The 24,063-nt window shown below is 44.2% G+C and overlaps 2 protein-coding genes across 4 annotated transcripts in view; both read right to left on the reverse strand.

The window, feature by feature from the left end:
* The window catches only part of MAPKAPK3 (mitogen-activated protein kinase-activated protein kinase 3), a 131,625-nt gene extending 111,780 nt beyond the window's left edge, over positions 1 to 19,845 (reverse strand). The window contains exons 1-2 of the mRNA XM_026055077.1: positions 19,762 to 19,845; positions 16,739 to 18,029 (exon numbers count right to left, since the gene is read on the reverse strand). The gene's annotated coding sequence lies outside the window, so the exon portion shown is untranslated. The remainder of the gene's footprint in view (positions 1 to 16,738; positions 18,030 to 19,761) is intronic.
* HEMK1 (HemK methyltransferase family member 1) overlaps positions 1 to 24,063 on the reverse strand; it is a 105,499-nt gene that overhangs the window by 53,683 nt on the left and 27,753 nt on the right. For 2 of the 3 annotated variants that reach the window (XR_003251799.1, XR_003251798.1), the window contains exons 9-11: positions 23,616 to 23,711; positions 21,711 to 21,824; positions 19,762 to 21,368 (exon numbers count right to left, since the gene is read on the reverse strand). Coding sequence is in view for 1 of the 3 variants with exons in the window: in XM_026055080.1 (XP_025910865.1) it covers positions 21,332 to 21,368; positions 21,711 to 21,824; positions 23,616 to 23,711 (247 nt within the window). In the remaining 2 variants the exon portion in view is untranslated. Of the gene's footprint in view, positions 1 to 18,555; positions 21,369 to 21,710; positions 21,825 to 23,615; positions 23,712 to 24,063 lie in introns of those variants that run through there. The other variant, XM_026055080.1, reaches the window with a different exon arrangement.

A 24,063-nucleotide genomic window follows, 5' to 3' on the forward strand; every position in this document is an offset into this window, starting at 1 on the left:
GCTGCCCATATTCATTACAGCTAAACGCAGACACCTAACTGAAATTCTCAGAACAGGAGCGTCTTCAAGAGTCAACAGTGAGAGAAAGATACATCCCACCTGGATCTCACTCGCACACTCTCATTTCTGAGTGCCCAGATTCCTCTGCTGAATGATCCAGCATTTCTCAGGTTCCTAGGCTTAGTCTATGTCTCCACCAAACTTCTTCTGTTGTCCCTTGAAGATCAGAGGCAAAGGGCTTGATCTACTTGCCCTGTCAGCTAAAAAAATATTTTTAACCCCCTTCCTGCTCTTTTCCGCATGGCAGCTGAGCCCGTTTGCAACAGCTTCTTGTTCACAGCCTGCTTCTGCATTTTGTAGAGCTCATAAACCCCCCGACTGGGGACTTGTTTTGCAATTTGCTGTATAAGATGGACAAGGGCCACTGCCCCMTCCTGAAAGCCAGGACATTCTCTTCTTGGTTCTTCCTCAAARAGGAAAAAGTGAAACACTTGCTCTTGGGTAAGGCAGCGGCTCCTGACCTTGCAGGAACTCAGTAGGAGCCAAGAACTGTTGCCACCCCAAAGGTGAGAAGCTGCTGATGTGCTGTGCAGAAGGAGGCATGCTGGTTTTGGAACCAGACCTCCCAACTTTCCCTTTCCATTACCCTGAATTCAGGCCCTGCTGGGTCTGACCAAATCCTAAGAGAAAAAACTGTACTTGGCAGTTTCACGAGCAGAACTGACTCCTCCTGCTCAGAAGCTGTGGCCTCCTGCTTACAGGAACAGCCATGCTGTTCACTGACAGGTACAGATAGCCTCTTTAGTACTGTGGCATCGCTAAATGCTGTATATTTATGGCCACCACAAGGGCTTTTGTACATGACACAGCTTCCTGAGACAGCAGAGCATCTCTGCTGTCTGCTATTATGAAGGTTGATCAAGGTCCAAAAAAGATATGAGAAGTTTTTCCCATTTCTATGAGAAGGGATGCAAGTCTGCATCCCTCGGGTGCTTAGCTTTCCTTGTTTCCCTGTTTAATYCACACCCTGCAGACATAGCTCTAATGCTCAAAGCTCCAATGTACCACCATGATGCCAAGCCAGTTCTGCAGACTGCCCATCTAAAGATGCCTCAGAGGAGACAGCAATGCTGAGAGCAGGTGCTGGTCCATAAGAAAACAAGAAAGGCAGGAGGGGTTCAGGCCCCAGTAGGATCTCTCACTGGGGAAGTTTTGCTAGTATGCTTCYRGGCATGAAGACTAGCCTGAGTCCATAGCACGAAGAGATGCTTTTCTGGAAAGAAAAGCGATGCAACATCCTCCTTATTTTACACCTCAGAGCATCCTTTAATTATCGGGAACAAAACAACACCAAACCAAATGAGGACTATATAAATTTTGGTACTAAGTGACAGCACTGCTCACTTACAGACCACAAGAGCAAGCCTGCCCAAGTTTATGGGGCCATAGTATTTATTTTGAACCAAGACGACAGGAAGTAAGAAGTTCAGAGGTTCCTCATTTTGTCACAGATGCCTGCGATATTATTTGAAACCTGGGACTACCCTTTCTAAGCAAAACAGGCTTGGTGGTTAAAACCCAGTGCCATTGTTCAAAGAAAAGAAACGATTGCTTRATTTGTCACTCCACAGCTACGAGAGTGAATTTGGTAACTTTGTCATACATCCTGATAAGCATTTACCTTCTTCTACAGAGACTTTTCCTTTCCCAAAGTTTTCAGAACAGCCTGTTTTCATGCTCCGCTGTAAACTGGATCACCGCGTACCTTGTGCAATTCTTGTTATTTAAAAAGCTGTACTTGAGCATATTAGTATTTTACACAATCTCTCTCCTTTTCCGTATCTCTTATTAGATCATGAAGAATAAAGATCTCATCTCAGCTATCTAATGAACATTAATGGCTGCTGCAAGTCTGAACCAGGCTGTGCAACACAGATATTCCATACTGATTAGCAGAGCTCTGAATCACCTAAGCTGCAACAACCACATTGCAGCTGTGRTGCATAATGCACTGTTTGAGCCACAAATTAGCAATAATGAGGAATCAACTCAAGTAAAAAAAACAAAAAAAMTCTGAAAAAAACCCAAACCATAGATCTTTGTTGTAAAGAATGGCCTTTTTAACCAAATCAAAAGCTTTCAATTCTTCAGTGAAGAATGATTTTCTCACTCAGTATTTTTAAGGACTGTTATTTTTCCATTTCTTGTGTCTTCAAATCTACACAAAACCTTCTCTTTTTTGCATATATGAAAAATAAGGATTTTAGTTTTCAAAGGCTATCAGTGTTGGCCTGACTCTCCTTTGTCAAAAGAAGTTAATCCAGTGAGGACTATATTTAAATCTCATCTTTCAGACACACAAGAAAGAAGCTGAATTTGTTTTCTTTTAAAACACATGGAACAATGCGACAAAACAAAAATGACCTTGTGCTGATACAGTTATCTTGGGAAGCCAGTGATTTCACATATACTTAGTTAAAAAGAAGGGGAAACAATAGGAAAGGGAATATATTCACAGTTCAAAGAGCTCTACAATTAACTATAATAGTGAAAATGAATCTTTAGCACAATTCTTTACTGCTTGGTTGCTTGCTTATACTTCATGGGAACAAACTATGCTAGAATTTGGATTAAAGCAACACAAAGTTAATACCTCCCTATTTTGTCAGCACGCTGTTGTGGCCTCATCATTATCATCATGCTCATCAGCACTGATCAGTTTGGTTTGCCCTTACGTCACAGCGCCTTTCTGCTACTCTGGCAGTGAAATAGGTGACAAGTTAATTCATGCCCACTTTGAGACACCTTTATTCTGGCAGAGAGATGTAGGGAAGCATTAGTGCAAACAAGACCTGGGCTCGAGCTGTCCTGTGGGCTCTCGGAAGATGATGTGCCCCTGACTTAAAACTCTAGCATATGCCCGGAGCCTGAATGATGCCAGCACGAAGGGCAAGCACAACATTTGGCAGCCCTCACCAGCCAAGTGAAAGGGCCATTTGTCACAGGCCTTATGATAACGGTCTCCCCCAGTTACTGACCCAGTCACTTAAATACTCCACAGAGCTCATTCAGCCACCAGCGTGGACCGGGCTCAGCACAGAGGAGCAGCAGAACCCAGCAGACAGCTACGCAGACTCAAGAAATGAAATCTTTTCAAATAACTTGGTCATTGTTTTTGTGGCTGTCATTTCAAAGAGAAGGAAAAAAATCCCAGGCTACTTGATGCTTCCAAACCTATACCACAGCATGCTGCATCATAAACACAGCTTTTGGAGACCCTCTTGTYAAAGACGCTGGAAAGCCCATGGGCAGGATGTCAGCAACACACTCCAAACCTTCAAATAAGATGTTTGCCAGCAGAGACAGGATTTTGGATGCAAGTGCCCACAGGAGCCAGTATGATCAGAGCAAGAGATCCTCCAAATCCGCTTTGCAGAGATCCTATCACAGCTGGCCAGGCAACAGGCAGCTCATGAGTCACTTAGATTGAGTCACACTACCCCTCCCATTAGCAGCATTAGGATTTAAGGTGGAAAAATATGGGTGGTGTAGACCAAGGGTGTGCAACAAGTCAGTCTGCATGGCTGTATTTCAGATATTTCAAACAGGTGTCAATTTGAACAGCTCAAGCGTGGTCAAGCTATAAGCACTTARGAAAAGTGGTTAAAACGAGAAGCACTACACCTTCATGGTAACAGGTTATAAGAAAAGCACCTCACACAAATATCAGTGTGATATGCCATGATATTTGCAGCTAAACTTAACTTTTACTAGATGATGTTCTAAGACATCCCTCAAAAGAGTTTCTTATAGGCTGCAAATGTGACTGCAGCAACACTCCAGCTGCGCCTCAAGAARGAAGGAAAAGTACTGGGCTGTGAAGAGCAGGAGGCTGCAGGGAACAGTGAGGCAAGCTAAGGAAAACGCCTGAGCAATAGCCAGTCTCTGAACAACTCTGGACAGATGTACAAGGTGGTATCTAGCTGGAGCCCTCACCTGGCAATCAGATACTGAGCCCTGTATTACAGACAAGACTCTAGAAGACTRTACCTAGCCACGAAAATGGAAAGGCAAGGATAATCTCCATTGCCTGCTGTCTGCCTTGCTCATTTTATTAATCCAGCCTCTAATTCCACCCTCCTCCTCTTTCAGTCTGTTGCATCCTCGCAGATGAGACTGCAAGCATCAACCRAACACCTCTGAATGTGGCCCTCCACATCCCAAATGAGCAAGATTTGCCTCCTCAGATATTTCTAGTCAGACTGGTGCAACACATGAAGCTGTGGCACTAGATATGATTGACAGAGTTCAAGAATAGGCTCATGTCACTTTAATCTGAACCAAGCTATAGGGATTGCTGCACTCCCCCTCTGCCAGCATGTGGAAGGGTATTTATAAACCCTTCATAGCTGGCTTGTCTTTCAGGGAAGGCTGCAAGCTCCAGGCAATCAGATGTCAGAAATCTGCAAGGCAGGAGTGGCACCGGGCTCTTCATGCCTTAYGGTTGATGGCAGGGCTCCTTTTAGTCCTTAACCTTTTCCTCCACAGCAGCAGGAAACCAACTCAGCACAAGTGAACATGCTGCACCGGCACAAAGAAAGACCCCAGCTGCTGAGCTAATTGTGGAGACAGGAGGGCTGCTAGGAGAATAGGATAGGACAGGAGACTGGATGTCTTTTAATTCAGGAGTCATTCTTAGGTCCTAAGTGAGCTGCAAGTGGGGAATGTAACTCCTAGGATAAAGACAGGAATTCAGCCTTTCATTATGCAGTGCAGGGAGTTTACCCTTTTACTGGAAAATCTTGACATTATGAATAGGGGCATTCAGATTCCAGGGTAATTCTGTCCTGGACTTTTCAGTGCATCTTGTGCAAAAGACTCCAAACTCAACCAGTTTCTTCAACCCGAGTTTATGTGCGTGCTCTTTGGGATTCACATACTCCACCCCTCACGACCTATTGCCAGACTAAAGCTAATGCAACAGGAGCTGAACAGGTTTCATAGGATCCTCTGTACAGTGACCCTCACCAATGGCACAGGTAGGTGGAAAGACTGAAGCTCAGCTTGAGGGAGGTGCTGAGTGTGTCACACTGTCAGGACAAGCACTACTGCGCTTGTGGGTGAGAAACCATCCCCTGATGACAGAAAAAAAGCCTCCAAGCTTCTTTCAGCCCAGCCATCTTTGCTAACTAGCGAATACCATTCAACTTTCTTTTTTATTGCAGAAGTCTGCCTGGGTTGCTCCACAGACATATGCTGCCCAATTGGGGGTGGTATTTGGCACCCACTGTTTGGTTTTACAGGCTCCCAAAGTACCAGAGCAGCCCTTATGGTTGTGTAACTCAGGCTAAAGATGATTCTGCAGCCAGCTCACACAAGCAGCAGACAGAAGACGCAGCTATGACACAGGGTAAAAGACCCAGCAAGCATTTCCCAAAGTGGGCATTATTTGAGGGCACTGCCATTTTGGAAAATCCATATCTGAGACAGATTCTGAAAATGATTTACAGGAATACACTGACTCTTGAGGACCCACTGTTCTAAGCTCAAATACCTTACAGAAATGAGAGTTTCAAAACCGAGCAAATAACTGGGGCAAAATCCACAAAYTTACAATTACTTCACTTTTCAGTATCCTTTCACTCGCTATTTACATCCACCCAAATTGATGCAAATACCCACCTTCCTCATTTGGAGTAAGCAGCAGCAAAAAGGGAAAGCAAATTAGAACTGAGCCTATTGTCTTTGTTATTGCTGTTTTGCTGGAACGTATACGAAAAAGAATAGCTCCTCATTGCACAGAATTTTCTTACGCTAACTAATACAGTTAGAAAGGAAATGACTTAAAACAGTACAACACATCTTATCAAGCACCTTATTTGCTTTTGCTTAAGTCGTGAGGGAAAGAAGACAGAATGGAGTGGCAAAGGAAGGAAGAAAAATGAATGGAAAGAAATAGAGCATTTTGTTTTGACCATCTCCTTTGCAGACTATCTCCTATGCTAAATTGACAGAAATTGCAAGAGAATTTATGGAAGTTCTCAGAAGAGACATTCATTTTAGTTACGGTTTCTTAAGGCTTTCATCTTCTCAGTGAGCAGCATTTGTTGGATCCGTCTCTTCTGTTCACCAAGAGAGAAGACTTTGAGCTACTCAGCATGTAAGGCAGGCTTCTTCCAAATGACTCTTTGGTGCTCGGGCAAACATCCGAAGACAGCTTGGATCAGAGATATTCTCGTTATACCTGAACAGGCATTGTTTGACCAAGTCGGGACAAAATTTTTGGCTTTAAGGAAAAGTCTCTTACTCCATTTTCCAGACACTGCACAAAAAGAAGAGGGAAAGGAAATTCCTGTTTCCTGCAGACTGCAGACCTAGGTCTAGCAGAATCCAACCACAGCTTTTAACTTCTGGAAAACAGATAAACTTGCACAGACTTATCACAACGGTATCTGGAATATTTAACACCCCAAATACTCAGAAGAGTGAGGTAATGGTGTGAAATTATTCCATTAACAAATTCAGATCATTTACAGTTGATAATCTTCAGCTGATGAAACAGTTTTTGCTTATTGTGCCAATCTTTCTGTAACTTTTTCTAATCATCAAATACTTTTTTTCTAATGCTGGAAGATGCTGCCGGGAAAGGTAAGGGTAGTTGCTCCAATTTCTAGACAGGCTACATTAGAATATAGTTTTGAGCAACTTTTTGTCTTTGCTTATAGCAGATAAGACCAGGATTCACTCCTGTCTCTCTCAACCTGTCAGGTCAAATGGGGAGGAACATTCCCCAAAGTCAATAGCAACTGCAGGTCATGCACCCCTGAGGCCTGGCTTTAATCACACCATTTCCATGCAACAAAAGAAGAATGTAAAAACAAGGCTCACAAATAAGCACGTGCATAAGACAGAAAACTTGAGCATAAGAAGATGAAGTTGTCTAAAGACCCTGAAAAGAAGTAAGCTAAGAGCTCAAGATTCTGCATAAGAACAAGAGGTGTCAAGTTGGGATGCGCAGGAAGGCCAGGTTTGTTCATCCTTGGCAACTGTTAGACCACACTGGTGTCACTCTCTCATGACTTCCCTTCTCCATCCTACCAAAATTCCCTGCTGGTCCCAAGACCATTTGAAAATGCAAGGACAATATGTTTTAATAAGCTGGAGGCAAGAGAGACTGGAAATTTCAGCAAGACCTCTGACTTCTCACATCATCAGAAAGAGCCTCCTCTGGGGAACTGCATTTTTTATATTCACTTTATACTTCCAAAGCATTGACTCCATCCAGTAATGGCAACTTTCCAATGCTCTGCTTGGTTTTACTGCCAAGCCAGGATCAGGTTGGGAAACAAATAAGTAAGAGAAAAAATGATCCACAGAAATGCAAACTAAGCAGACCTACATCATAGATATTCTGGCAAAATTTGAGAGAGAAGCAGGGGGTTTTTTTCAGATGGGCAATAGTGCCCTCCAGCTCTCTCATGCATTTCTGATGCTCTCCAGATCTGCAGCCAGAAGGAATGGGGAATAAATTGTCTCTTTGCCCTGCATGCTCAAGTGTCACCAGGAGCCGAAAAATACTTGCTCTATATGCTCTACTGTCCCTTCTTTCATTCCTGTTTTTCTCCAGATACATCTTCTATTTATTGCTTTCTTCTTGCATTCTTTATCCCAATTCCAAACAACTGCCATTCCCAGGAACACATTTCTGCATACCACCATTAAGGCTGAAGTTTTTGTTTTAGCTGAGTGGTTTTTGGCTCATCTGTTTGCATTTTCCTCCTATTTTCTAGCCTGCATAGTTCAGCCTGTCCTATAGGTGAGCATTCCTGAGCTCTGATCTGGTATAACGAAGCAGGTTCAAAACACTTTCAACCAATGACTTCACTTTCTCTTAATCCAAAAATCTCCACGCACAGCACTCCCAAGCAAAAACTAACAAGCCAGTTTGAAAAAAGGTCCTAAGTGTCTCCTCTGACAAAGGCAGCTCTGCCAACTTTGCTAACCTTCCTTCTACAATTTCATGCCAAAAGGCTCTTTTGCGAAGTTTCCAGYAAAATTGGAGGTATTCTCAAAATGTGTCATTAAATATATCATCTTTTATGAACAAGGAAGTAGGGGCACAGAGACTAAGCCATGCTGCTAGAGCCACAATGTAGGTTTGTGCCAGAATGGAGCAGAAACTGGGAGCAACTGGGAAGTGGGGGGTGAAGACTTACAGGTCATGCTGTGCAAGTTTTGGTTTTAACAAGTGTTGCGAAAAGACTCTAACCTTAATCAATTTGGTGACATCTCTGTCCTTAAACACTAAGACACAGCCAAAGCTGGATATCTGCTCAGTGCAGCTATCCAGAAACTCCCCCTTTGTCTCCTGCAGTCAACTCATAACTTGGCCATTGATTCTTAATTACGGCTACTGACTGCTGATTCTGGCTCCTGCAACTTGTACTTCTGCCTAGACTATTGGGTCAGGCTGTCTATACCATCAACATGCATAAAACATGAGACCATGACAGAGAGAGAATTTTACTCTCCCTTTGCTACTGCAGGCTCATCAAGCTCCTTTGGTTTCCATTTCTCCCTTTGAGAGGCTGCTCCAGAATCTCACTCCTCTAGTGGTTGAAAATCTAATTTCCAGGCTAAGTTTATTAATAGCAAATTTGTACCAATTTGTCCTTGTGCCAGCATTGATCTTTATTATAAAGAACTTTTCTTCCCCTCTGGTATTTACTCTKCAATGAAGTGTTTACAGAGAGACATCACATTCCTCTCCCAGGCTTTGTTTTGCTAGGCAAAACAAACCAATCTCTTTCAGTTCTCACTCATATGCCAAGCTTTCCAGTCCTTACTCATCCTCCTAGCCCTGTTCTGCACCTGCTCCTGCAGGAGTGCCTTTTTCCGACAGAGCCGTACACAGCGTTCCTAGCAAAGTCCTGTAGCTTGGTTTTCAACCTCCCTATCTGCAGCAGGACTATCTCCTTGAAACTGTCCTACAACCTCATTGGCCCTGACACTTCTCCACTGCATGTTCATGCTGCTGTCAAAGCTATTCTGCCACCTCCAGCAGCCTCCTTGGTCCTCAGCTCTTTTCCTCCTCAACTCCCACCTGCCAACGCCTTGCACAATACCTGTGTCCTTGCTCACCGAGACTGCACAAGGCTCAGAGCTGGTGCCAGCAGTCACTTCTGTTCCCTTGGCACTTCCTTAGGGTTCCTCCACAAAGACTGCAGGTGCCAGTAGCACTTCTGCTTCCTGGTTTTAAAATGATATAGCTCTTAAACTCCCACAGAAGCTCCCCAGATCCCATTCTGCCCCGGCCTCCTTCCCTTGTTGGTGGGCTTTCCTGATCACCGACTGTTTGGCTTTCAACCCTGCACCTTCTATGGGTCAGCACGTGGTGACAGAAGGACAGAGCCTCCCTTAGGCCTAAGACCTATGCCCTACTCAAAAGCACATAGCCTATAAGTAGACTCTATAAGCTTTAAAACGCAACCCATGAACCCCTTCAGAATGGCCAGATAAATCCACCAAGCTTTCCCTGATGCCACAAACCAGGGGACTGTCCCTTTCTTAACGTGAACCAGTTCTCCTCAGACTCCCTGGCTAACCAATCACCGATTCCCTGCTCACAGGCAAAATTCCTGTTGACTTCATTACATTTGGGTTTCCCTGGAGATATCACAGGCTCTAGTGCTGTACACTTAGCTACACTGCCTCCCAGATTAAACTTTTGCCTGAACTTTGAAACATTTACTTTCAAGATAAATCCAGATAAGGGGAAGAAATAGCATACAAAATGCAGTTTAAGAAAGAGCAAAGACATTTTTAYATCTTTGTAAAGACTTGGTTTGAATGTAATTAAAGCCAGATCTCAGCCTAGGGAATAATGAATTCTTCTGTTTTCCAAACCTCAACCTACCTCTGTGAACTGGAGCAAGTGGGGACATCTGTTGACTTGTGGAAATAAAATTCAGATGAGCACACCCATGAGATCTCCCCCAGTGCTATTTCAGTGGCATGGTACCAGCAACTGCCCTCATACCCTAACTTCACTCATGCACTGCTCCCAGATCCCTGCAGTGACAATGGCTTTAAGGTTGCATGGCATAAGTCAGCTCATGCAATCTGATTGCTCTACGCTAACTCAAAAACTGCCACTCACCTTTCCTTTCTCTTCTGCTCTTGTCATGGCTTTGTCTCTGCATTTGCAGCAAAGCTGCTGGCACCTTTATTTCTGACTCCTGGAGAGCTCAGAATTCATTCTTAACTAAGAGTTTTTTCACTGATGCCATTAAGAAAAAGGAAAATAAAGTCTTGAAATCAGCGTAGTGGGATGAACGTGGCAGCTGTGCTTTGCTAACAGCAGGCCAGTCTAGGCAGCATACTGCTGTCTGATGCTCCTCTGTTGGGATACTTTACATTTTAAGATTACCAATGCCTGGATTGCGCGTGGACTCCAACGAAAGAAACCCTACCCATAAACTCCACTGCCACCRTGGTCTTTTGCCATGTCACACCCCAGATCTGCTCTTCCACTTTGGATGCTATTTGCAAACTGAACATGTTCAGTTAAACCAAACAAGCAAACTGCTCCTACAGTATCAGTTCACTTTCTCTTAACTACATGGAGTAATAGCCATGTGGATTTAATTTAAGACTGATAAAGTCTTCACCTGTGATTTAAGCCACACTGGAATTTGGTTCCTCAAACTGTAGCCTCCTCGCAATGTCTGCAGTGATGACTGCTGAAAGGTAACCACAAACACTTTCCTCTACAACAGCGGCAACGGCCCAGCCACTAAGTGTCAAATCACAAGGCGAGGCATGATGGGAAAGGAAACCTTGGCTCTGTTAATTCTGCAGCCTCCCAGGCATGTGCGGCATCTCCTCTGCTCTGCCCCTGGATGCTTTGGAACACATTGGTATTGCTTGTCTAGGCGGCATCTTGGAAAAGAGGACCAGGCACGACTGCGTGCCATTTCCGCAGCGTGGAGGGAGCAGGGGGATGCACGGGCCCAACAGTGAGAGCACCCTGTCCTTTCCCCGTGCGAGGGGCAAGGAAGACTGCAGCCRCTTGAAAACTGTCCTCCTGTCTCAGGATAAGGAGAATTATTTCACATCTGACGTGATGTGCTACAAGCAGTACGAAGGGAGTACGGGAGTCGGAGAGGGGCAGTTCCCGCAGTGAGGGAGTTCTTAAGCCTTTCACTATGGAGACTTGTGTTAAGTCCTAGTGAGGAAGGTCCAAGTCCCAAGTAAAGCACAAAGGAACATGGCAAACAGTGCCTTCGCTGGGGCAGGATGACAGCTGGTAGAAAAGCACCATGAAAACCTCTTAATGGAAGACATTCTTAAACATTCTTAAAAGAGCAGCTTCCTTTAAGAGTAGATTTTTTTTTGTTTTGGAAAAAGCACTGATTTTGATAAAAGTTCCTGACAAAGCTATTTTTAACAGCCTTGTTTCCGGCAGTTCTGAATCTATTTCAGAACTTCAACATTGCATATATTTTAAAGGTTTTTATTCTATATGCATCATTACTAGTTTGCCCTAATGTGACATGAGAAATTAAATATTTTATTATTTTTTCACTCATTAAGATGAATTGCTACTTACTACAGAACAGAATGTTATCTGCTTTTCTAGATGAAGATGTTTTTGGGTGTTGTAATGACACCATTAGACTTTCATTACATTATAAACAAGGGACTTCTTGTTCTAGAAAAGATAAGATGGTTCAGTTCATATGAAGTAGCAGCTCTTCTTAGTGACTTTAAAAAAAGATAACTACTGTATTCTCTTATATAATATACATACTGTCACCTGCTACTACTCTTTACTTAGAAAGTCAGCAGTAAGCCTAAGTAAAAAAAAATTAAAGTGGACAAAATTCAAAATGAAAATTCAGAAACCCCAGAGCAAAACATTTCCAAAATCAGAATCTGGAACACAGTGGCCTCATAGGAGATGTAAATATAAATTATTTTATTGTGATTAAAAAAAAACAAACAAGCTTTACAGTGTCAGAACTTCCCAGGAAATGGCAGTTCTGAGTTAAGCTTAATGCGTGTTAATTCTGAGAAGCGCAAGCAGGATTTTGTTCTAGGAACAAAGTCCAAGAGGATCAGGACGGAGGGAATTCTGCAGGGACCCACAGCACAAACATCACGGTTACTGGAGGTCAGGCAAAGCTGGGTGTCAATATGCTCCAGGGCTGAAAYGCTCAAGCAGAGCTTTGGTAGAGGAAGGCACCGTCAGATTAGAAGAGGAAGGAAAAAGGGGCTTGCCCAAAGAAAGACTTGTCAACCCCCACTTGGCTAACCAGCCATATCGCTGAAGTAGGTTTTCTTCCGTTCCCCTGTCCCTCCTGCGCTGTACTTGTCTTCGCTGTTCTGCCCGCTGCCTCCAGAAAGGTGGCAGCTCTGATCTGGAGAGTGAGGACTGTCATGCCCACTGGTGGGAGTTACGCTGGTATCTGGGAAGGATGCTTGAGATCTAATGGCAAGTGCCCAGACACATTTCTTCAGAGATGAGGTACCTCTTACAGGGGTGCTCAGGAATGTGCACACCCTCCATGGTGCCTCCCAGGCAGGTCTTGCTTTTCCTGACTCAGCCTGAGCAGAGGAGGATGCTATGAAGCACCAACCTAGAGTCTTACCATTGCAAAGATTGGGGATTTCAAGTGGTTATTTTGTGAGCAGGACACCAAGGACAGACTATTGTGCAATCATCTGGTCAAGTTCATCTTTTCATTTTTGTGCTCGTGACTCATCTCTTACCCTGGCCTTGATCCTGGCCCTACTCAGTAACAAAGGGACACTTAATTATCCAGATTTTACACTTTACGAAGACCACCTGCTCCAAGACAGTTCTCTCAAAGTATGTATGCCTCTTTTTTTCCACATAAGTAATGATGGATGGAAAAGTCGAAATGGATGAATAACCCACTATCTCCATACTCCTGGCTTTAATGATGGTTAATAGGGCACATAATCAATCCTTGAAGCAGAATAGATATATTTGCTGGGCTTATGGCATGTGCTGTGGAGTTTATTGTGAAAGTCAGTATCTGCTTCAACCATGTGTGTGTTTGCATGCTGCTGAAGCAGAAGAAGAATTTGCTAGAAAAAGGGCTACTGTCTGCTATTACAAACAAGACAAAAAACTCGCTGACCTGGAAATTAAAGTACAAAAACTACTTGCAGCCTGAGTGCCCCCTGCCCATATACATTAAATGAAGAGGCCTTGTTTGAGCAAAGTATGATCTTAATCTGCTATTTTTGAGCCAAGAGAGCACAAATCCTGCCAGCTACTAGCAGCATTCATCCCACTCCAGCAAGCCCCATCGGTAGCAAAATCACATCAAGGAGAACACAAGCCAAAACTGCTTTACAGAGCAGCATTTCTCTGTGATGAACTTACTCCAAATTATCTAGAATAGAAAGAAATTTATCCATGCAAGCCAACAACAGTTGCAGGGGGAAGGTTGCACAACAAGATACTGGCACGGGAAAAAAAGTCGTGAAAGCTTAAAGAGATGGAGCAGACTGTGACAAAGGCTTCTAAGCATTATGGTAATACAAACACACCACGAAGGGCAAAGGCTCAGGACAGTGGCTCAGGACAGAGGCTTAGAGGAGTCCAGAGAAACAGCAAGCTCAAAGTCAAMAGGGATAGTGAGAAGGTCACTCCCAGATGAGTGGCAGAGCAGTGTGGAAAAGAAGGAAAGATTTATCAGCTTAAGAGCCTCCAGTCCCTGGAAGGCTTAAATCAATGACTGGACTCTTGTTACACAGAATACAAATACTATGTATCACTAGGTGGGCCAACTTCTACTCAGCTGGAGTGAGTGGGATGACTCCACTGAGGTCAACAGAGTTGCAATTGCTTACTCTGTATTTGGAGCTGGAACATCAAAGCACTATGCAAACTTCACTAATTAATCATAAGCCAAACACCGGGCAGGAAATTTTGTAACAATCCAAGCAGTTGTGCTGATGTTCTAGACAGTCTTGGACAAATATTTCAAGCAGTGAGGATTTCAACAGAAGCTGCCTCTCATCTACCAGCACTGCTTGAAGGAGGAACTCAGCTGCCAGGTGAGGACTCCACTGCAGTAAGCACTATGCCATCAACCTGAAAATAGTGTGCCCCCGAGTGTCCATGCTACAGCTTATATACAACACAGAGCAGACAAAAACTGTCAACAAAGGAAGAGGAGGCAGGTGAGGAGCAAAAACTATAGACAGCAGCTACCATAAACTGGCAATCAAGATCTCCCATATAAGAATTGCTCAAGACATCCCACTAAAAACAGGGTCATCCTTCCCATACACTGCTGGGTATAGCTGATACCTAACTGTGCAATTGGTGTTTACAAAAATAAAAGAAGAAAAAAGAATAAGGCTCCTCAGAGAGCTGTGCTGTTATTGCTCCCCTATTCCCTATGAAGTCGAGGCCCACCACAAGGCCATCCACATCAGAGAAAGGGCTCCATTCACTCTCTAAAACACACAGGTTAAGCATGAGAGGTGCCTAGAGTCTGCATCCTATATATGACTTGCACTTTGTGAGACACTTAGCTCCACACCTCTTTTCATCATTTCTTAGAGGCAGAGAAGGAATGGCAGCACAAGCCATCTCTTCTAAAAATCTTAGCTTCATTTTAACCCACCCTTTCTCAAGAGTCCTTCCTTCTATAGATTAACTGCATACAGTGGTTTCGTCACCAGTCCCTTCCTCCTCCATGTCTGTCCTATTTGTGTATATCTGCATCCTGGAACATTTAGCAGCGGCCGTGCCAGTGATGCAAACTGTGAAAATTGCCCTCATGTCATATCTCCAGACCAAGGCTCTCCAAGTGCAGCCTTTCTCTGGTCACATTCTCCCATTGTAAAGAGAAAAGGAATAACAATTACTTCCTGCTTCGAAGGCATTATCATCCTCCCAGGTGACAGCTGGGATGGCTATATGAGCACACAATTTAAAAGAGGACCAGAACAGGTGAAGGGACAAAAAAGCAGAGCTAGGTTACCAGAACTGCTATTAAGAGCATTTACGCTTTTTCCATGACTCTGCCAAGGCTCTTCCCTTTGCTGTGCCTCCATTTCTTGTCATGCCTGTTGGCCCTGGATATTTAGATGACAAACTTTGCAGTGCTGCAAATTCAAACCTAGGAACTGAAAATCTCTGCAATGTCTCCTGACTCTCCCTGCCACGGACAGGATGATCTCAGAACATCTCAGCTGTCCTAAAGGAAAAGATAAAGCCTGAGACTACCTACGCAGCCCTTTGAAGCAAGCGGAATCCAGAGTAAGTACATAATGGGGACAAGGTGCTATCTTCCCACGGCGGCAGCTTGTTCACATGCAGTTAAGACTGTTACCCTGTGGTATCTTCGCTTACGTAGTCATGGTTATCATCATAACATTGACTGAGCAGCTGCAACTGAAATGACACCTTTGCTGTTGCGTACCCACTGTGCCCAAAATGCATGCAAGGCACAGAAGAGTGACAATTCAGGTTTGCTGGTGAAGGGAGCAGACAATAGAGCAGGGAATAGATCTTTAGAGTTAGAAGTTGCCACTTTAACAAGGTTACAGTTCTGACATCAACTGCGTAAGTCAGACAAACCATCAAGACCACAACACGTGGCAGCATTTCTCTGCACCCGTGTCTACAATAACAACATATTTGATGTTCATGTACTGTAAAAGCACCATTGGCTTTTGTGCACAGGATGCAGACTTAACTTCCTCAGCATTCTGCAGCAGGCTGGTTTGCCTGAGTGTCACGCTCTCATCACGCTCAGACACACCATTGCAGAAAAGCTAGTGTTAGCACTTTGGCTTGTTCCCACATCCTTTGATTTTGCACTGGCATCGCTGGAATTTAGCGGAACAAGCCTGATGCATCATGCTGCAGCAGGATGGTGTGCCCTGCCACCAAACAGCAGATGAGATGCATTTGTTTAATAAAATTTGGCTCATTTTTTGCTCTGTCTGGATGTGACTGAAGGACAGGGTGCCACAGGACAATCACAGTGCTTTCTGCAATAACTGAGCACTCCATATCCTCTCCAGCTTCTTGTGAGCGAAGTGATATTATCCCAACCGTACAAGCAGGAAAGAGCAAGCAATAACATGATCAAGGTCACACGTACAGTTTGTCACACAGCAGGGATCTGAATCCAAGTCTGTCGAATCCCAATACAGGACCAACCGTTGGCAAGTCTCCAACAAACACAACATTAAAATTCCTAAAGGGAGCAAAGTGGAACAACAGCCTGCTTGCCTCTGATGGGGTAATGGCAGATGGAGAAGAAAGTGCAAGTCACACCTGCTTTTGGTCATACCTGGGATTACTCAGGCCTTGCTTGTGGGCAGGAACTGCTGGAAACAGGCTCCTCTTCTTTCTCATCCCKACCCAGTATACCCTCCCCAATGAAACCCACAATCTTTCTTCACACCCAGGAGAATGAAATGCTATGCAGATAGATCACCCTGCAAGAGGCTGCCTCCTGTTGGTGGGCACATTTACAAGAGACTGCCCTAGGGGGAAGGCAAATCTTGGAAATGGTTCAGCCCCCAACTCTGAAGCCTGGGCATGTCAGCCCAAGTCCATCCAGCACAGTCAAAAGGAGYGTGCAGAGTAGGAGGGAGCTGGCTACAGGTCTGACTCTGCAGCTATGGCACATTTTAGAGGATCCTTGGAGCTCCTATAACTTATGCCACCTGTACCAACCTCAGCAGCTGAAGGCAGAGCATGCTTTGGCCATGATCCCAGGACTGCAGGATGGTAGCATGTAAACAGCCTCCCATGTTCACTGGGGACTGGATGGACAATGCTGAAAGGTGCAAGCAGTTGCCGAGCAAAAGAAACAGAAAAGGGCTATGATATGACCCTTCCCAGGGAGAAACATTTGAAACCTCAGACACCTACTGAAAGCCCATCAAAACATCTATGGAAGAGACAACAGCCTGGAAGCTTGATAAAGTCTTAGTATCTCATCATGTGCTTGGACTGCGAGAGAGAAGTCTTCTCTCACTGGGTATTTGTCCTTTCAGATGCAACCCTGAGCAAAAAAAGTAGTTTAATAAAATAATTCTAATAAAGCTTTTGAGAACTTGCCCAGACAAACAAAATGTTAATGCAAGTTTTGGCTTAGTCTTCACTGCTCCTCCCCTGTAATAACTTGAGCTCTAGCAGCTCTGTTATTTCAACCACCATAGGCGCAAGTATCTCTTTGCAGCATATCTGAAGCACACTAACCTTCAGCACACCTGGTTCCCCTTTTTCTCTCTCAGGAAGGGAGGGAAGGGCATACAGGGGGCCTACAAAAGCAACACACAACATTTAAGGTGGGGAGTGTTCTTTCCTCCAAAATGAAGACTGTGAGGAAACATGGTAACAGACTTCTAATACATGAAAGCTGCTCTAAGAAGAGAGCCAGCTGTATTCCACATCAGGAGAGGGCAATAAAAACCTGGCTCTAAAGGCAGCAAGAAAGACTGGATACCCACAGGGAAATTACACTGGAGCAAGAATGCCACTCTCCATCTCTGTCCTCCAACATACTGGAGATGTCCACAAACGCAGAAAAACACAGCTCTAAAGGGGCTTCAGGCTTCCCATTAACGGCATTAGGTGCAATCCCAGTCCTGTACCACAACCACAAGGTCCTCTCTCAGCTTCCCTAGATGAGGGCTGTGCTGAAGCTCTGTTTTACTGGTACAGGAATAAAGGCTAAAGTTGCATCTATGCTTAAGTCTTCTGTTGGCCCAGTTTCCTCACTGAGGGTTTGCACCTTCCCATGCTCTTGACGAGTGCAGTGGTGCCAGCAAAGCCTGTAGCAGGGTAGTCTCCAGCCCTGACAGCTGAAGCCGGGACCACAGCACCACCCGCAGGGCTCTGCCAAAGAGCAAGCTTTTACCACCTCCTCCTCAGGGAAAGCCAACATGGTCTAGCAGATACTTCTCAATGGTGCCTCTCCGAAATGCATGCAGGAATGCATGCAATCACACTCTTCAGGATCCTGCAGGAAAAAGAAGCCCCTCTGAAACTTCAGGGAAAAAATACCTTTTTGATACAGTTCCAAAGACCCAGTAAGATCCCAGAAAACTAAGTGCATGTCAGATACTTGATTATGCAAAGCCTCGACAGAATTACCAGCCTTCTGCGGCTTCAGAGAGCAGCTGCACCCTCTGCAGAGGGCTCATGAGCACAGTATTTTGCTGGTGTGGTAGAGTGTCCCTCTCACAGCTGACACAGATGGCCCGCTACTTAAGCAAGGACACTGGGACTGTCCGTGGTTCCTTAAAACTACCATATCCAAAAAGCTTTGCAGCGTTTCTGTACCACGATGARCTTGGGCCAATATGCATAAAGCACTAAAGAACAAACTGTACTACGCCAGGACATTCCCTCAGATGGGACTCTGACAAATAAATCCAGTTTCTTGGGAGAAAGAATGATTTTTCTCCACTCTTGTCTTTATGAGAAGCCCAGCAGTACCATGTGATTTCCCGAGACATGTAACCACTACACAGCACAAACCCACAGAAATGCAAGCATTTTTATTATTGCTTTCRTGATAAATATAGGAATTTAACACTTGTCCTAATGGATGAGACCAAGAGTCCATCTCACAGAGAAAATGTCCTGCTAAGGCCTCTGACCAGTGATAGATGCTTCAGAGAAAATACATACTGCTCTCTGACAACAGCACAGCCACCAGCGCTTGCAGASGAACAGCTTATTCTAGCCTGCTGCTGGGAATCAGCCTGTCCCTTGAAGAAGGCAACATGATGCCATTTAACACCCTCATAAACCAGTAAATTATCCAACTCTTTAAATATCCTGCAGAAGTAAGCTGTGCTTGTTGCTCTGTGCTTCATAAATACTGTCAATGCTGAGATGAAATCTGGGAACTCTGTTTAAAATCAAGTTTAAAGACCCCAGTCTGACAAACTGTGAGCTAAATAAAACAAAACAAAAACAAAAAATCCCCCTTTAAACTATTATTAAAACAACAAAACAAGAAATCAGCAAAAACTAAAAAAAAAAAGAACAAAAAACAAAACGAAAACCCCTCTGACTACAATTTGTACTCACCATTCCGGCAGGCAAAGCTGCAAGAAATTAGCTGTGCTGGAACTTTATTTCCAAAGCTAGGGTAAGCTTCACTTCAACTGAGTCTCTTCAGTTCTCCCCTTCCCTAGATTTCCTTTACTGTGCTCTCCCAGGTCAGGTAGTGAAGACACAGTTTCAGGTAGAGCACTGGACACAGCAAACTCCCCGAGGTGAGCAGAGAGGTGTGTGTGTGYGGGGGGGGTTAATGCAGTGCTGAGAATAGTGGGATGAGGTGAAATGCCGACCTGTGAGCAGAAGGGTAAAAAGCCAGGGGGTGGAAAGAGAATCCAAGKGGAGACCTGAGCTAGTACATCAGAGAGTGTGCTGGCACCTCTGAAGAAAGCAGGGCCAAGGCTCAAGAGTTAAAGGGTGAACAAAAGAATGGGGAGAGTCAGTGCAAGAGAGGTAGAGAGGAAAAGGAGTAGGTGTATTACTGCTCAAATAAAGCCCTCTGAATTCACTGCAGCTTTCCCAACAGCCAGATGCCAAGTGTGCTGACGCAGCTCCTAGCTAGTGCTTCTGGCTACGCGCTCTCAGTTCAGCCTGGATGGACTGCCTGATAGCACCTCCTTGGCACACTCGGAGACTGCAAAGGTCATTATCTTGACACTTCCATCCCCCTAGTACATGCTCACCTCCATCGGCCCAGTAAACGTTTCCATTCAGACCAGTTCATCAGATCCTTTGGTTTGGTTTCTTTCCTTCCTTCCCTGGTTAGCTTTGGTCAGGAAAGGAACTCGCCACACTGGGAAACAACAGCAACAACAAGAAGCAGCTCAGATTTAATCATTCCATTATTTATAACGTCATGATCTTGACTGTCCATTTCAGGAACTTCTCTCAGTTTTGCTCTCATTGTTGACTCTGAGTCATCTTTGCCAGACAAAGAAAGAGACCTCAGCTATTTCCATGGCTGTCAGGAGACTGGTTCCTATTCCAAACTAAGCCTGTTGTCAAATTTTGTACAAGTCATTTCATCTCCCTTTCTTTGATTTCTCCATCTGTGAAACTGGGGTAGTGATACTGACCTCCTTTGTAAAGTCTTAGGTTTAAACACCTTACACAGAAGTTAGGTATTACTCTCAGAAGCAATGTATGGATCCCAGATGTTTATTCAGCTTTGCTTGCACATTTGAAAACATGATTGCACAGCAGTTCTTGTAAGGAACACTGATCTGAGACCYGGTTTCACCTACGTGAAGTACTATCTTTATTCTGATGTATTGTTTGTTTCTAGCAGCATCCACAACACGACAGGTGCTGTATATTCAGATGGTTTTAACAATACCAAAGGAGCTCCTTCCTTTCTCTTGAGTCAGTGACCTATACAGCCAGGAATCTGGAAAGAAAACACATGATAGGAGGAGGTGCTTTTTCAGCTGTGACCCATAGCTGGGCAGATGCAAGGCTTTTCCCTTCTAGCCCAAACAAAAATATTCCAAAAGGGGSAAATGCATTGGTAAATTCTGGTCTGATGCCTTCCCAAGTCCACCTCAAAATCACTTTATCTGAGCTGTAGAACTCTGTCTCTCCTAAGCAATCATAGTGCAACATGTGCGTTGATCCTTTAATGACATGCCGCTCAGTGGGACTGGGCTGCTTTACTAGTGGAGAGCCACTCCAGAGCATCAGGATCCCGGAACAAAACTGAATCTGAAGTGTGCAGATTAGTCATGTCCCATTATACCCACACAACTATGCACCATGATAAGCCACAGTCTGGACCTATCATACAGTCTGATCACATTTTCTTAAATTTCTCCTAAGGCAAAAACAGAACAAAAAATTGTGATATTTCTTCTAGGTCAAATGTGCCATCTGATATGCTGAGAAGCTGTATTTTTTAAGCATTTCTTTGAAATCTGTCATCACAGAAATATGATGAAATAACCGGAACTGTGAACTCTTCCACATTAGGTTCTGAGATTAATGAGTCACTTTAGCATAGATCTAAAAAGTTATATGCAGTTCCCTGAGGAAGGTGAAACACTTCTGCATGCTTCTTAGTTTTTCTCTGTTGATCCTCTGCAGCTCCAGATGAAGACTGTAACAGGAAACGAGGAGGCCTGCCACTGTACAGAGAGGTCAAAGCACTGGGAAATGCAGTGGAGAGTCCTTCTGCCATGCAGAATTTTCAACAAGCTGTTCAGCAGGGCTCACCAGCGAGAAGCATACTGAAAGGAAGACTTACTTCAGGTACAGTTATCACCTGCTTTGTTTTTGGATGTGCAGAAATCTAGGCCTGTGGGAAAAAGAATGAACAGAGCATTAGGTCTTACAAGGGAGAAGATGATTCTATCTCCATCATGTAAAACAGCAATTTTCCACAGAAGATAATCTCACCAGAGCTAGTCACCCCATCAGAAATGCTTGCCTGTGTCAGCACTTCTGACTCAGAAACACTTGCCTGTCTACCTCGGGACATAAAAGAATGCTGAGATACTTGAAGGGAGTCCTCGTTTTGGAAATGGTTGCCTTCAGCTGCTGACTTTCTCTGGCTGAGTTTCATTTAAGATACTGGGATGTAGGGGACAGTACACAGACCTATACCTGAAGCAAAAATCTGAAGATAAAAGAGACTTACTTGCCACAGAAGTCCTTGTGAATGGCACAAAGAGTGAGTAGCAAGTTGGGGTATGTCTGTAGCCAGTTTTCCACCATCTCTGGGTGTCTGGGATCAACTTCCAGAAACACACTCCTGAAAGGACACATGTGGGAATAGAAAGTGGGGAGATGTACACATTTAGTTTCCAAGCTGAGAAAAATTAAGGTCTTTCTTTCTCCCTGTGCAGGAAATGAGATGATCAGGAAACACACTGCAATCCAATGATTCTAAAACAGATCCCAGCTGTCCATTTAAGATGCAGATTCCAGCTGCTTCATTCAGAGGGAGAAAAGGTTGATCTTAAGAGAAATTCTCATGGTATACCTCTGCTTGAGCAGTTAGTCCTGATATTGAGATGTAGGGAGCCCAGCCTGTGAACCCCATGCAGAGAAATCACCTGTTCAGCCTGACTGAGGCCCCCAAAAATTTAAAGGTGAAACAGGCTGCTGAGGAAGGGCCAGAATGAAGTTTTAGGATGCAAATGCATGAATACTGGCAGTATGAAGTCCCTCTTTGTATAAGCAGGGTGACATTAAGTCCCAGTAGCGAGAATCATAAAATATAACTTAGTACACAAGTTTTCCCCATAATAAATGTCTCCATAAATCAGTTATGAAAACACTACCAGGATTCAGGCCATACAGTCCTATATACAGGACTGTAGCCTCAATTATTGCACCAGTACTGGGCTTGGACACTGGAGGGGTAGTTCTGCTGCAGTCAGGCTGTGTGACACTGGCTCATTTCTGAGTCTCACTCTTGCCACAAGGCAGACCCACCCTAGCTTACAGGCACATRGAGATGATGGAATTGGTCGCTGCCCTTGACAGAGTAGCAAGATACAAGTTTAATAGGCAAAGAACAGGCCAAGCCTCAGCCATACACTCCCTTGAGAATTCCTAAAGTGTCCCACACTGAACACTCCCTATAAATTCACCAAACTAATTACAAGTTGGGTGTGGATCTCATTCCTGACCTTAAAAAACACCCACTCCTCAATGGCAGCTTGACCTGATAATACAAGCAAAAAGGGAAAGAAATATAATCCTAACAACTAACCCCATGGGACCAATCTCCATTGCTGGTAAGCCCTGAGGCTCTTGTGCTCTTGTGGTCATGCAAAGCATGAAGAATGAGCTCTTCCCCAAGCAGTGTGCCTCTCAGCATTACAGTTCCTCTTCTCAAAACAGCAGATTTTCAATGACTTCTCTTAAGCGAGTAAAAGGTCAGGACTTTTCAACAGGGTATGTAAACGCCCTTGGCAGAACAGAGGTTTGGGTCCCCCAAGTATCTGTGCATAGGTCTCTAAGCACAAAATGGATCCCACATGACAGGGAACAGGAACAGACAATCTTGAGCATAATCATGGAGAAATTTGACATTTAAGAAACTATCCCTGGATGAATCTTTTGTTTCTCCTGGGATATTCAGCATTGTATCCTGGCACAGTTTACAAGTTTCCCCTAATTAAAGGGTGGGAGGAAAGCAAAGATCTACATTCATTCTCACAGAGCTCTACATCATACATCACTTCTCCCTCAATGAGTTATTCTGCTTAGAAATTTTCCTCTTTTGTGCTCCCTCTTTCTTTGCTGCTCTCCTCCATGTTCTTTCTGTTGCTGCTTTGACCTTTAAAAATTCTCACTTTGCTAATGACTATGAAACACCACCACTGGTCAAGGAAGGCTCATACAGTGGTGCATACCCCAAATGCAAGTTAAGTCCTGCTTATACCTGTGGCATTTTTAACCTGCTGTCTATTAGATAAAGGGGGAAATTTTTTTTGCAACTGTTTTCCCTCTGTACCTTCTTATATGGAAAGAAAATGGAAGTTATAAAAGCGGATGGATAGTAGACAAGAAATTCAGAGAGAGCAGTGCTTACCCAGAATCCTTCAGAAGAGAAGGAGCCAGAGCCAGAATTGTTTTGATGACTCTCATCCCACCATCTCCCCCATCCAGTGCATCAAGGTCCTCATAGCTAGTGTTTGGGCAAAAGGAGACATTAACAGTAAACGYATGTAGTATGAGCCATGTCCTTGAGGATGCATTCTACAAATGCAGTAACTTCCATTGCCCTGCTCCACAGAAAAATGTGCATCTAATACACCTGAACTCTGCCACTCATAGCAGGTGAGAGCACCCTCATGGCTTTTACTCACAGGGAGTAACAAGAAAGCTACCACTAGGCTGAGAAACTCTGAGTTGAGCACAAGCAGAAAACATTCCCTGAACTCTTCTTGAAAATTATGAGCCAACTGCAGCCTGAGCCACACAGTTACAATATATAGATATGTTCTCCCTATGCTAGCTGGGCAGAGAGAGAGAGCRGG

This window comes from Apteryx rowi, unplaced genomic scaffold (assembly GCF_003343035.1).
Source record: "Apteryx rowi isolate R43461 unplaced genomic scaffold, aptRow1 scaffold_98, whole genome shotgun sequence".
Lineage (NCBI taxonomy): Eukaryota > Metazoa > Chordata > Aves > Apterygiformes > Apterygidae > Apteryx > Apteryx rowi.